Consider the following 12,785-nt stretch of genomic DNA (forward strand, 5'->3'; position numbering starts at 1 on the left):
AATGAAAGAAGCCAGGCACAAAATAATAGGCATGAGTGCATTTATATGAAGTTCAAAAACATGCCTATAATTCTCTTTGAACCAATAAAAATAACCTAGAGCCACTGGAATGATAATACCTAATAATTTATAATCAATAACTGAAGCTAGGTGCAGAAAGATGGCTGTTCCTTTCCAATTGTCTACGTGAGGAATCAACATCAACAAGTTCTACACAATGAAAAAAAAATCAAGAAGATATTCCTTGGTAAAGGGAAGCAGGGCACCCAAGGAAAGTACACTGCTTTTTCTTTTTCTTACAGGAGGTATGCATTTCTTTTATAAATGGAAAAAGATAAAAAATAAAATAAAATTTAGTTATAGCCAATTTTTCTTCATGAGGAGGAGATGCTACCTGAATTTAACAGTAGTTCCCATTTTTGTATCTTCGTTCTAGGTATATAAGTCATCAGGTCAGGCTGTCACCTCAAATCAGGACACCCTAGTCATCACTATATAAGAAAGGAAGAAAAATGCAATGGTTTTAGAAGTATTTGAATCCAAGAAACTTCTTGTATGGATTATGGATTAAGCTTCCAAATTTCAGAGATTCTCGAGCCTTTTGTAAAAATCAAGAGATATCCATCAGATGGCAAAAGCAGCACTACATGTAAAAACATGCCATGAAAAAAAGTACTAGCCCATTGAGGACAAGGCATGGATTCTAATTCTGACCTTGCCATCTAAATTTGAGTAAACCATTTTGATCTTTCTGACTCAGTCCTCCTACCTATAAAATGAAGGGATTGGGTTAGGTAATTTTAGCCTTTATTTTTCTCTATCACTAAACATTCCTAAAAGCTTGGAATTCACTACATGCTCACTGATATGGTAGATGCTTTTCCTTGTATTAACCTTAATCTACACAAAAGTCAATTATTCTTACTAACAAAAATATTTAGAAATCAGAAATGAGAAGCCACTAAAAATGAATGATGGACATTAAAGCCTGAGGTCCATGAAAAAGGCCTTTCATTGCATAAACTGGGTTTGCCTCCAACAAATAAATAAAAAGGACTACAATTCATAAATTAACAAATGAATTAAATAAATGAAAGTGTCTATAATGAAGTTCCTAGAGAAGTTTTAAAAAACTCATCAATGAAGCTATGTCTGTTCCAAAAACGTTCTGTAGTTTACACACACACACACACACACACACACACACATTTTTATTAGCTGAATACAGAGTTAAAATAAAAAACATAACATTTACTCACTTTGACAGAGATACTCCCCCAACTTTCCCAATCATCTCTTCATGGTGCAATACTGAGTGGTTCCACGGAATATGGAGGAACTTTAAGAGTGTTCTCATCCACCGTTCGGGATGTAAGACAAGCTGTTCGTAGTGAACTAACATGCATTTGTTATAGCCAACCTCCATACATTGGTTATACATGGTCTCTATGGCACGATTCCACTTGGTTAAACAGTCTCTATAGCTGTTCAGGTCAAACCCAGCTATAGTAACTTTTCGAGAAATCATTGAATGTACTGATGCCCGACCATCTCGGACCATCAGGAGAAATTTGGCATTGGGGAATAACCTAGCAAGGTAAGTTAAAGATTTCAGGGCAAAAGGATCTTTATTACATAAATAAGGGGCTGGCTCCCCATGTTTAACTATGATTTCTAGTAAGAAGGCTTGCATGGCAGAATCCAGCACTTCATCGGTGACACCAGCCTCATCCAAGCGTATTTTCTCTTTACTCGACCGTGACCACATCTGCTTCAGGGCCAGGATTCGAGGAATGACCCTGGTTTCCTCTCCACAACGAATATCAGGGTGTGCATCCAGCATGGCCCTCATGAGTGTGGTTCCACTCCGAGGCACACCTCCAATAAATATTAAAGGCATATCTTTGTGATAGGCAAAGGTTTTGTTGGCTTTGATGTCCAAGCCAGTTCGCACAGTGGTCTTTGCGATCTCCAATCTGAGGGGCTGGCTACGTTCCTCTATTCGGTGATGGCATTCCATAGCATGTTGGCCCAAGTAAAACACAGTCACAGAACTAATCACCAGACATGCCAATAGTAAGTTCTGCTTCAGTTTTCCAACCATCTTGATGTGGTTATCTTGTTATTAAACAGATATTTTGCACAGAATGATTTTCAGAAAATGTTCAGGCCATGGAGATTCTACTTCAGAAAGATGATCAACATCTAATAGGAAAAGGAAAAAGTTATTTTATCATCACATTAAGATTGTTTACAAATTAGTCATCAGTTACCACCGTTACATTTTGGCTAGAAAGCAGCTGAAGCAGTCTTAGACGCTTTGATACTCTTAGAACACAAGTATACACAAATGCAAGCAAATATAAATCAACATTTCTAATCAGAAACAGCTCTTAATGTAACAATTCTAAAGCTATGTACCTTGCACAGGATGAAAAAACAAAACTATTTCTATCAGTGAGTCAAGCAAATATTTAATATGCCCAAGTCTGTCTGGAGTCTAACCCAAGCTCATCTCTGGTATTCAGATTTGCTTCATCCCCAAGAAGTCATTATCTCCACATTCTACTGTAAAGAGAAATTACAGAAGAAATATACGACTCCCAAATCTTTAACACAGATTCAGTTTATTCATCCCACAAATTATTTATTTAGGCCAGATACTTGGGCTTGGCTGAGGATAAACTTTGAAAATGACAGCAGTGCAGTGACTCCCGCTCTCAAGAAACAAAGTCTCATGGACAGACAGATATGCAAACAATGACAATAAAATGCAATCAGTGCCTTAGCAGAAATAAGAAAAGGGGACAATGGGAGTATAACGAAAAGGAGCACATAAGTCTGCCTGAGGAAGCTGTAAAAGCATTCGTTATAGAAAATAAGAGGGAGGGATACGCTAAGCAATAGGAACTTGTGTGCAAAAGCACAATGGCATCAGAGAACACAGCATAATTAGGTGACAAGAAGTAGTTCAGGAGAGCTGGTGTATAGGGCGCAAAGAAAATTGTGTGTGTGTGTGTGTCTGATCTAGCCTTCAGAAGGACAGATAAGATTTGGACACAGAGACCATTCAAAGCTGAAGACACACTATGACCAAAGATGTGGACGTGTAAAAGCAGGGGCATGTATGGAAAATATACATACTATAGAACTGCTAGTTTACTATAGAACTGCTAGTTTAACTGGAGCAAGGAGACATACTACAAAGCAGACAGCAATTAGACTATGTCTAGACTAAAGAAATTTACTCTGAATCCTTAGAGGGCAAGTGTGATGGTTAATTTTATGTGTCAACTTGGCTAGGCTATGGTGCCCTGTGTTTAGTCAAACACCAGTCTAGATGTTGCTGTACAGGCATTTTTTAGATGTAATTAACAATTAAATCAACAGACTCTGGATAAGGCAGATCGACTTCCATAATATGGGTGGGCCTCATCCAACAATTGAAGTCCTTATGAGAAAAGACAGGATTCCTGAAGAAAAAGGAATTGTCCTCAAGACTGCAACACAGAAACCCTGCCTAAGTTTTTAGCCTGCTGCCCTGAGGAATTCAGACTCAAGGCTAACACCAACTCTTATCCGCCGGAATGCTCTACGGATTTTAAAAATGCCAGTGCCACAATCGCATGAGCCAATTCCTTAAAAACTCTCTCTCTCTCTTATATATACATCTCCTGGCTAACAGTAAGTATACCGGGGGAAATCACTAACTACAATAGAAAAAGAATACATTCTGAGAGGCAGGACCTCTAGCTACAGACTAGTGAGAAGGCAGGCAATTCTTCTCCCCAGAAAACAATTACAAAGCAGGATGAAATTGACCAAACAACCCTTTCAGTCCTCTGGATCTACCAAAGGAATACAACCACCCAAAAAGCCTTTATGTTTGAAAAACTACTAAACGTTAAGAACAGTGAGCATCTGTGGCATTCTTGCCTAAGACTTCTCCCACTCCACCATCCACCCACTCAATAGGTACAGAGGTTCTGCAGGGCAGGGCAAACTATGAGGACTGGCGGCTTTGCTGCCAGGATCAAAAGGAGATGGCTCAATTTGGAGTGGTGACGAACACACCTGCCCCTTGTGCTGTCAGTGTAAGTGACGCTCCAGATGACAGGTGAGCAAGGAGGGGGAACAGCTCTAGGAGGCTGAGGTTGCAGTCACGGTTGGCAAGCTCGTGGCCACCCCTGAGGCTGCACGTAGGCAAAGAGGAGACCTGAAAGGACCGAGTGGAAAGTAAACGCCAGGGCAGATTTGAAAACAGCCTGAACTTTGAACGTGCTCCTTTACCCACATGCAGATCCACCCACAGAGGACAAAGACTTACTGGCTCAAGATGTTTGAGCACAACCACTGTCTACTAAGCTACACAGACGGGAGGGAACCCCTAAAAAGCCATGCTTAAAAATGAAAATAACTGGGCTAGCCCCGTGGCATAGTGGTAAGTTTGCGTGCTCTGCTTCAGCGGCCCAGGGTTCACGGGTTCAGATCTTGGGTGCGGACCTATGCACCGCTTGTCAAGCCATGCTGTGGCAGGCGTCCCACATATAAAGTAGAGGGAGATGGGCACGGATGTTAGCCCAGCCAATCTTCCTCAGCAAAGAGAGGAGGAGTGGCAACAGATGTTAGCTCAGGGCTAATCTTCCTCACCAAGAAAAAAAAAAAAGAATTATAAGTGTGTGTGTGTGTGTGTGTGTGTGTGTGTATATATATATATGAGCAGCTACATCAGCATACATTTCTATGAAATGTCCACACAAGGCAAATTCATAGAGACAGAAAGCAGAAGGTGGAAGCAGGAATTTAACAACAAAGAGGCATGAGGGGACTTTTTGCAGTGATGGAAATGTTCTAAAACTGGACTGTTGCGATAGTTACACAACTCTATAAATATAATCTACTAAAAATCACTGGATTGCACTCTTTCAATGGGTAAGTTTTATGGTATACAAGTTATACCTCAATATAGCTGTTTGTTTTTTTTTAAAAAAGAATACATTCCTAGAAAAATATTTTGATAGTCTCAGGAAGATACACCAGCCAAGATCTGGTGTTTGTTTACTCATGTATTCATTCCTTTAGTCACATATTTGAACACATATTATTGTGCCAAGCACTGTACTTCATTATAAAGCTGCAACAAAGAACCACAAAGTGAGAATAGGTTGAGATTGAAAGATCAACTTAATAAGAAAAGACTGCAAAGAAAAAAGCACTAATTAAGATAATTGGTAGCAATAAAGCATTGAAATATCTATGCAGAAAACTGTAGCCATGATATAAAAGACAGAATTAAGACGTTACAGCAGTATTCCATTTAAAAGGAGGTAGATGGAAAGAGAACAAAACAATGGAGAGAAAAAGAGGGTAATATGGAAAACAAAGAATTAAGATTCAACTCTAGAATAATAACATTTTGGTTGAAGAAACCAGAACTATATTACAAGCACAAAAGAAGAAAATGTTCCTGAACTGGAAAAAAAAGACATTAGTCTATAAGTGAGGGTGTACGTTTCAAGCAAAACAAATGACAATAAACCCAATCTGGACATATCCTAGCAATTTCAAATATGGCAACTGCAAATTTGAAATATCCTTCAATTTGAAATGTGAAGGAAATAGTTCTGTAGGCTTCCAAACAGAAAAGGAAAATAAGGACCAAAAGGCCAAACAACCAGCTGGCATTGGATGTCTCTACAATATTAAATGCTTATCCTCAGCTTTCCTTGTAGATACCTTTATTTTTCAAATTTGCTATAATGAACAAATGTGTTACTTTTCTAAGTGGGAAAAGAAAAACCAGTACTTTAAAAATAATAGGAATAGCCTGTCTTAAAAAATGACAGGTAAACATCTGAAAAATGAGTAGGAATTAGGGAAAGAGTGAAGAGAAGAGCATTCTAAGCAAAAGCAAATGGACATGCAAAAGCCCTGTGATGGGAAGGCACTTGAAAGCTTTCAAGGAGCAGGGCACGGCAGCGAGCAAGCGGGAAAGTGGGAGAGAGATGAAACTGGAAAGATGGGTGGGGGTCAGATGATAAATCTTGTGGATCAGGTTAGGGACATGAAATTTTATGATAGATGCAGTCAGATATGACTGATTTAAAGATTTTAAGCAGGGAATTACTTAATCCTATTTAGGTTTATACAGTCTCACCCTGGCCAAAACCATCTTGAAAAAGAACAATGTTGGAAGACTCATAATTCCCAATTTCAAAACTTACTGCAAAGCTACAGCAACGAAGACAATGTAGTACTGGCATTAAAAACGGCATACAGATGAATGGAATAGAATTGCAAGTCCAGAAATAAACTCTTACATTTATGGTCAATTGATTTTTGACAAGGGTGCCAAGACAACTGAGTGAGGAAAGAGTAGTGTTTTCAACAAACAGGGCTGCGACAATTGGATATTCACATGCAAAGAATGAAGATGAATACCTAGCCACAAAAATTAACTCAAAATGAACTAGAGACCTAAATGTAAGAGCTAAAACTATAAAACTCTTAGAAGAAAACAGACGTGTAAATCTTTGTGGCCTTGTTTTAGGCCACAGTTTCTTAGATACAACACCAGAAGCATAAGAGACAAAGAAAAAACAAATAAAGTAGGCTTCAACAAAATTAAAAACACCTATGCTTCAAAGGATTCCATCCTGAAAGTGAAAGACAAACCAAAAATGGGAGAAAATATTTGCAAATCATATAGCTGATAAGGGACTTTATCCAGAATATATAAAGAACCGTTACAATTCAACAATAAAGACAAATAACCCAAGAAAAAATGGACTAAGGATCTGAATAGACATTTCTCCAAAGAAGATATATAAACGGTCAATAAGCACATGAAAAGAAGCTCAACATCATTAGTCTTTAGGAAAATGCAAATCAAAACCACGAGATACCCCTTCACACCCGCTAGATAGCTACAATAAAAAACACAGACAATAAAAAGTGTTGGTGAGGGCCGGCCTGGTGGCGTAGTGGTTAGGTTCACGCACTCCCCTTTGGTGGCCCAGGGTTCGTGGGCTCAGATCCCTGGCACAGACCTATGCACAGTTTATCAAGCCATGCTGCAGTAGGCGTCCCACAAAAAAAAGAGGAAGATGGGCACAGACGTTAGCTTGGGGCCAATCTTCCTCAGCAAAAGGAGGAGGACTGGCAGCAGATATTAGCTCTGAGCTAATCCTTCTCACCAGAAAAAAAAAAAAATTGTTGTTGAAGATGTGGAGAAACTGGAACCCTCATACTGCTGGTGGGTGGGATTGTAAAATGGTGCAGCCACTTTAGAAAACAGTTTGGCAGTTCCTCAAAAGATTAAACAGGGGCCGGCCCTGTGGCCTAGAGGTTAAGTTCAGCATGCTCTGCTTCGGCAGCCTGGGTTCGGTTCCTGGGCAAGAAACACCACTTGTCGGCAGCCATGCTGTGGCGGCGACCTACATACAAAATAGAGGAAAACTGGCACAGATGTGAGCTCAGAGACAATCTTCCTCACAAAAGAAAAAAAAAAAACAACACTAAACACTTATTCGAATGGCTAAAGTAAAAAATACTGACAATAACAAGTGCTGACAAGGCTGAGGCGCAACTGGACTCTCATACATTCCTGAGAACACACAATGATAGATCCACCCTGAAAGAGAGTTTCGTAGAGTCTAGTAAATGTAAACTTACACTTACAATACAACCCAATAACTGCACTCCTGAGCACTTATCCTAGAGAAATGAAACCTATGTTCACACAAAACCTGTACATGAATGTCTATAGCAGCTCTATTCATTATCAGCAAAAACTGAAAACAAACCAAATGTCCTTCAGTGAGTAAATGTGGATAAACTGTGGTACAGCCATTGCTGGAATAAAAAGGAACAAACTGTCGATACACACAATCTGGATGAATCTCACAGGCATTATGCTGAGTGAAAGAAGCCAGTCTCAAAATGATTCTATTCATAAAATAATCTCAAAAAGAGAAAACTACAGATGGATGGGGTGCCGGAGGACTGTAACTATAAAGGGATATAACACAATGGAGTTTTCTTGACCACAATCTGCACCCTGATTGTGGTAGCTGTTACATGAATCAATATACGTGCTAAAATTCACAGAACTGTGCACCCAAAAAAAGTCTGTTTTACAGCACAATAATTTTTTTAATAATTTTATTTATTTATTTTTTCCCCCAAAGCCCCAGTAGATAGTTGTATGTCATAGTTGCACATCCTTCTAGTTGCTGTATGTGGGACACGGCCTCAGCATGGCCGGAGAAGCGGTGCGTCGGTGCGCGCCCGGGATCCAAACCCCGGCTGCCAGCAGCGGAGCACGCGCACTTAACCACTAAGCCACGGGGCCGGCCCATACTGCACAATAATTTTTAAAACAACTTTTTTTTTCACATCAAGAGAAATCTGAGGGGAAACATGGGGGGAGGGGAACAGACATGATAGAAGACCAAGAACAAGAGAGTTTGTGATTCTAAATCTTCCAATTAATGTTTCTGATCAAACATTATTTAGTGGTGATAGATTCAGTGGTGACAGGAATACATTAAAGAAATAATGGGTTTTACTGAGAAGAGCAGAGAAATGATCCTAGGAAAATGATCTCATATTTTCCCTTTTATGGACATTTAAATGAAATAGAAAAATCATTTAAATCTGAACAAAGCAAATGAAATTCAGTGAAGCAAAGAGAAGTTTTCTTTGGGATGCAATTAACTCTAATAATGGTTGATATCATTTTAGATAGTGGTACAGGAATGATTCCTCTAGTACATTCCATTTGTTTGGGGGAGTTGCATAATGCAAGTTGCTTAAGAGAAGAGCAGTAATCACTAAGAAATCACCCTGAAACGGCGAGGCTTTTTGATAAAATTTAATACTATACACATTTTAAATTACACTTAACTTACCAACTTCTGATATATGTCAGAATTCAATAGGTGACACTGACTCAACTTCTTTCAAAAATTACCTGAGCAACTATTTAAAATGCAATTGTTCAAAAACAAGATAACTACCTCTCTAAAATCTTCTCCAAGCACATATCACATACAGAATATTCACCAATAGAAAGTTAACATGACACACCTATAAGTTACTATAGCAGCAACCAGTAGTAAGTGTTAACAACTTCTCATTAAAATATCCCAAATTCCCAGTAAAATACATAAAAAGACAAAAACTAGAAATATATTATTAATGTAGTTCCTTGTCCAGAAACACATTTGTAAATTATTTTAATGGCTGCATAATACTTTACTGAAAGGACCTATCAATGTTTTTTTGGCCAATTCTCTATTACTATTTACTTGCTTTTAAATTTTCATAACTATAAACAACACTGTGATAAATATTCTTGTATATACAAACATCTTTGCACACATAATTATTCTCTTAAAATAAATTTCTGAAGAGGAATTGCTAGGTCAAAGGGTATGAGATGTGCTTGATTTTAAAGCATTTAATACATATATGATTCATTTCTTTCTTATACCCTACATCCAAATCTGACAAATAATTCTACTAGCTCTACCTTACAATATAGTCAGAATCTGACCACTTCTCAACACTTCCACTAGCACCACCAGCATCTCTCACCAGGATTACTGAAATGTAGCTTTACTTCTACTCCTGTCTCCTAGAGTCTATTCTCAACTCAACAGCCAGAGAAATCTTAAAACGTAAGTCATAATATGTCATGCCTCTGCTCAAAGCTTGGATAGTTTTTCAAAATAGTCTTGAAAAGGCTTATTTTAAGACATCCAGCACTAAATCAGTGTTAAATTTCTGTCTCTGTTTCTATTGATTCTGTCAAGAAATCTCTATGGGCACCAAATGTAGCACTGATTGAGGTCAGGCTAATATATCATTTCAAAACAGTGGTTTGTTGTTCAAAGTAAAGTAATTGAGAAGTCACCTCATAACATGAAGGTTTCATCAAGACTCAGATGAAGACAACTCCTCTTTACCAAGGGATAATTTAGGGGAAAAGAAAACCTTGCCATATATCCAAGTACACTTGATAGTTGTGTCAAATAACACAATTTGGGGTGATTTTTTTCAAGTTTTCATTTGTGTTGTATTTTAAATTAAACCCTGCCTCCCCCAACACACTTGGGGAAAAAAGGTATGTTCTATATCCCCTTCAAGATTCTTGAAAGCAAGTAAGACAGTGGTCAAAGGCCTTGTAAGAGATACTAAAAAGGAAAAGAAGAGGATTTTGGCTTCCCCAGAAACATTCTCAGTACTTTTCACTAAGCTTATAAAGCCTAATTTTCTCTCTTCGGATGTATCCTAACTTGGAGAACCACCGAATCACAGAGCATCACTGCTAAAAGGGGCCTTTAGATCACTTGGTCCACGCTCTCATTTTATAAAGATACAAACTGAGGCCCAAGTAGCAGATTCTCCTCACCATGTCTCTAAATCTTACCTGTTCTTCTGAGATCACTTGTCATTTTATTGTGTATATTTTACCTACTCCAAAAGATTTTAAGCTTCTGAAGCTCAGAGATCACGTCTATGTCTCATTCCCTACCACAGCATGCATAACAGAGCACCAGGTCACAGTGTACACTGAGTCTTCAAAAAGTATCAGTAAACTAACCAAACTGGGAAACACATTTCTCTAGAAGACAAATGCTGTGGAGCTCTCGGTGGAGGTCTCTACTCACGCCTTGATACCGATTCTTCTCAAATTCTTGAAAAAAGTAGCCCTGTAATTTAAGAAGAAAGTATAGTAAAAGCTGGTCTGACCATTAACCTTATATATTCAACCACTGTGAACGTGTGTGTGTGCACATACACACACAGGCCTCTTTCCACTACCTTTACTCCATTTCACTGTATTTTCAGACAAACAGTATCAATATTTTCTCAGCTGGGACATTTACAGAGCTGAGGCTGAGCTGGAAAGAAACACTAGAAAGTTCAATCTAGTTTTCATCTCCAGAGGAAAGAAAAAGCATTGAAACACTGCAACAAACATATCTAAGAAATCACTATTAACAGGACTGCTCTTTCCCAGCAAAGCCAAACGAAAGACTCCCAGAAATAATGCTCTAGAGAGGAAGAGAGTACTGACATTATACTCCCATACTTAGATCTTTGTAAATTTTATAAAGATTTCTAATCAAACACAGCATCAGTCAACAAAAGCAGGGGTATAGAGGTCGGTAGTCAGCAAGACCATGCCCAACCCTCAGTGCACACACACACACAGGCACAGGCACTCATGCGCACATTTACCACATCCTGCGTTTCTAATCACCAATGTGCTAGGTCCAAAGAGATGCTGGGTAAATGTCCCAGTGAAAGATAAATTACAGGAATATAACAATCCCCTAAACACTTTCTTTCACTTGTTAGTCATTAGCTCCTTGCCTCCCATGCCTATTCATGATGCCAACCAATGTGGCAAAGAGCAAGAGCCAATGCCACTTTGCCTGCTGTCTAAAGTCCAGTCTATAGCTGGTTTCTCTACTCACTTCCAGCTTTTTAGCAAAAGGAAAAATAACTGTATCACGTGCTTGAACTTGCTAATTAATAAGTGTCCAGGGGTTAATTTTAACGACAGCTTTGCCATTCAGCAGAAACTTCAAATAAACCCACTGTTGCAAGATCAATCGTTATGTCAGCTCATGGTCAGAGCACCAACATGGGAACACCTTTTTCTGTCTGCACACTGGGGGCCAGCACTAGCACCGCTGACAACAAATGGCACATGGCAAGAAGAATATGGCATACACAGCTGACATCTTTGTGTCTGCTGGAACCTATCTTCTTTTTTTTTTTTTTTTAACTTTCTTTTTCTATTGAGGTAACATTGGTTTATAACATTACATAAATTTCAGGTACACATCATTATATTTCGACTTCTGTATAGACTACATTGCATTCACCACCAAAAGTCTAGTTGCAGTTGCCATCTATCACTGTACACTTGTGCCTCTTTACCCCTTTTGCCCTCCCCCGACGATCTATCTTCTTAAAGGAGCAGTATACTGGGATTTTGTTTTCAATAAACTCCATGGTCAGAAGGGAAAAGAGCTGGTCAAATACTAAAAACTGGAGTTAATGCCTAAGACACAAATAGAGACAAGAGCACAAGTTAAACTCAAGCATAACATTTTTAATAGTTCAAGCTAAATGAAATGATGTCTGGGAATTGCTTCAAAAATATCTGAGGGCAGATGTGTGTGTAGCGAGGGGGGTTATATATGAAATTAGATGGCTATAAGTAATAACTGTGGAAGCTGTGTGATGATACTTGAGAGTTCAATATAATTTTCTATTTTGGGATATGTTAGAAAATTTTCTCAATAAAGAGTTAAAATGAAATCAAACCAAAGTTTAAGTTACCAAGTTCTATCCTTCTCAGACCTGTAAATCAGAGGGCCATTGTAGGATCCTCTTTCAGATTCCTCACTCATGTTTATCGTCTGTTTAAATCACCCATGAGAAGGAACACAAAGAAAAGAAAGCAAATTTGCTTCACTTATATACTCTCATTCAGCAATTCAATTACGCAATTTTTCTAACAACCTCCTAACTTTTAGAACTAAAAGTAACTGGAACAGGAAAAGGAGAAAAGAAGACGGCAGTGAATTAATGTAAAAGAAGCCTAGTATATCAGTCAGAAGATCTGAGCTCTGATCTGAAATCGGTTTTTTCTTAGCCATATGGAACTAGATAAATCACTGGGCATCAGTTCCCTCATCCATAAAATAGGGATAATGATAAATTCTTTTTCACACATAATTAGAGTAGAAATTACAAAAAGA

At 38.4% G+C, this 12,785-nt stretch overlaps 1 protein-coding gene across 2 annotated transcripts in view; it reads right to left on the reverse strand.

The window, feature by feature from the left end:
* TPST1 (tyrosylprotein sulfotransferase 1) overlaps nucleotides 1–12,785 on the reverse strand; it is a 140,238-nt gene that overhangs the window by 109,311 nt on the left and 18,142 nt on the right. For both annotated transcript variants that reach the window (XM_058569496.1, XM_058569497.1), the window contains exon 2: nucleotides 1,260–2,205. In XM_058569496.1, the coding sequence (XP_058425479.1) occupies nucleotides 1,260–2,104 (845 nt within the window). In that variant the 5' untranslated portion in view covers nucleotides 2,105–2,205. The remainder of the gene's footprint in view (nucleotides 1–1,259; nucleotides 2,206–12,785) is intronic.

Source organism: Diceros bicornis, chromosome 26 (assembly GCF_020826845.1).
Source record: "Diceros bicornis minor isolate mBicDic1 chromosome 26, mDicBic1.mat.cur, whole genome shotgun sequence".
NCBI lineage: Eukaryota > Metazoa > Chordata > Mammalia > Perissodactyla > Rhinocerotidae > Diceros > Diceros bicornis.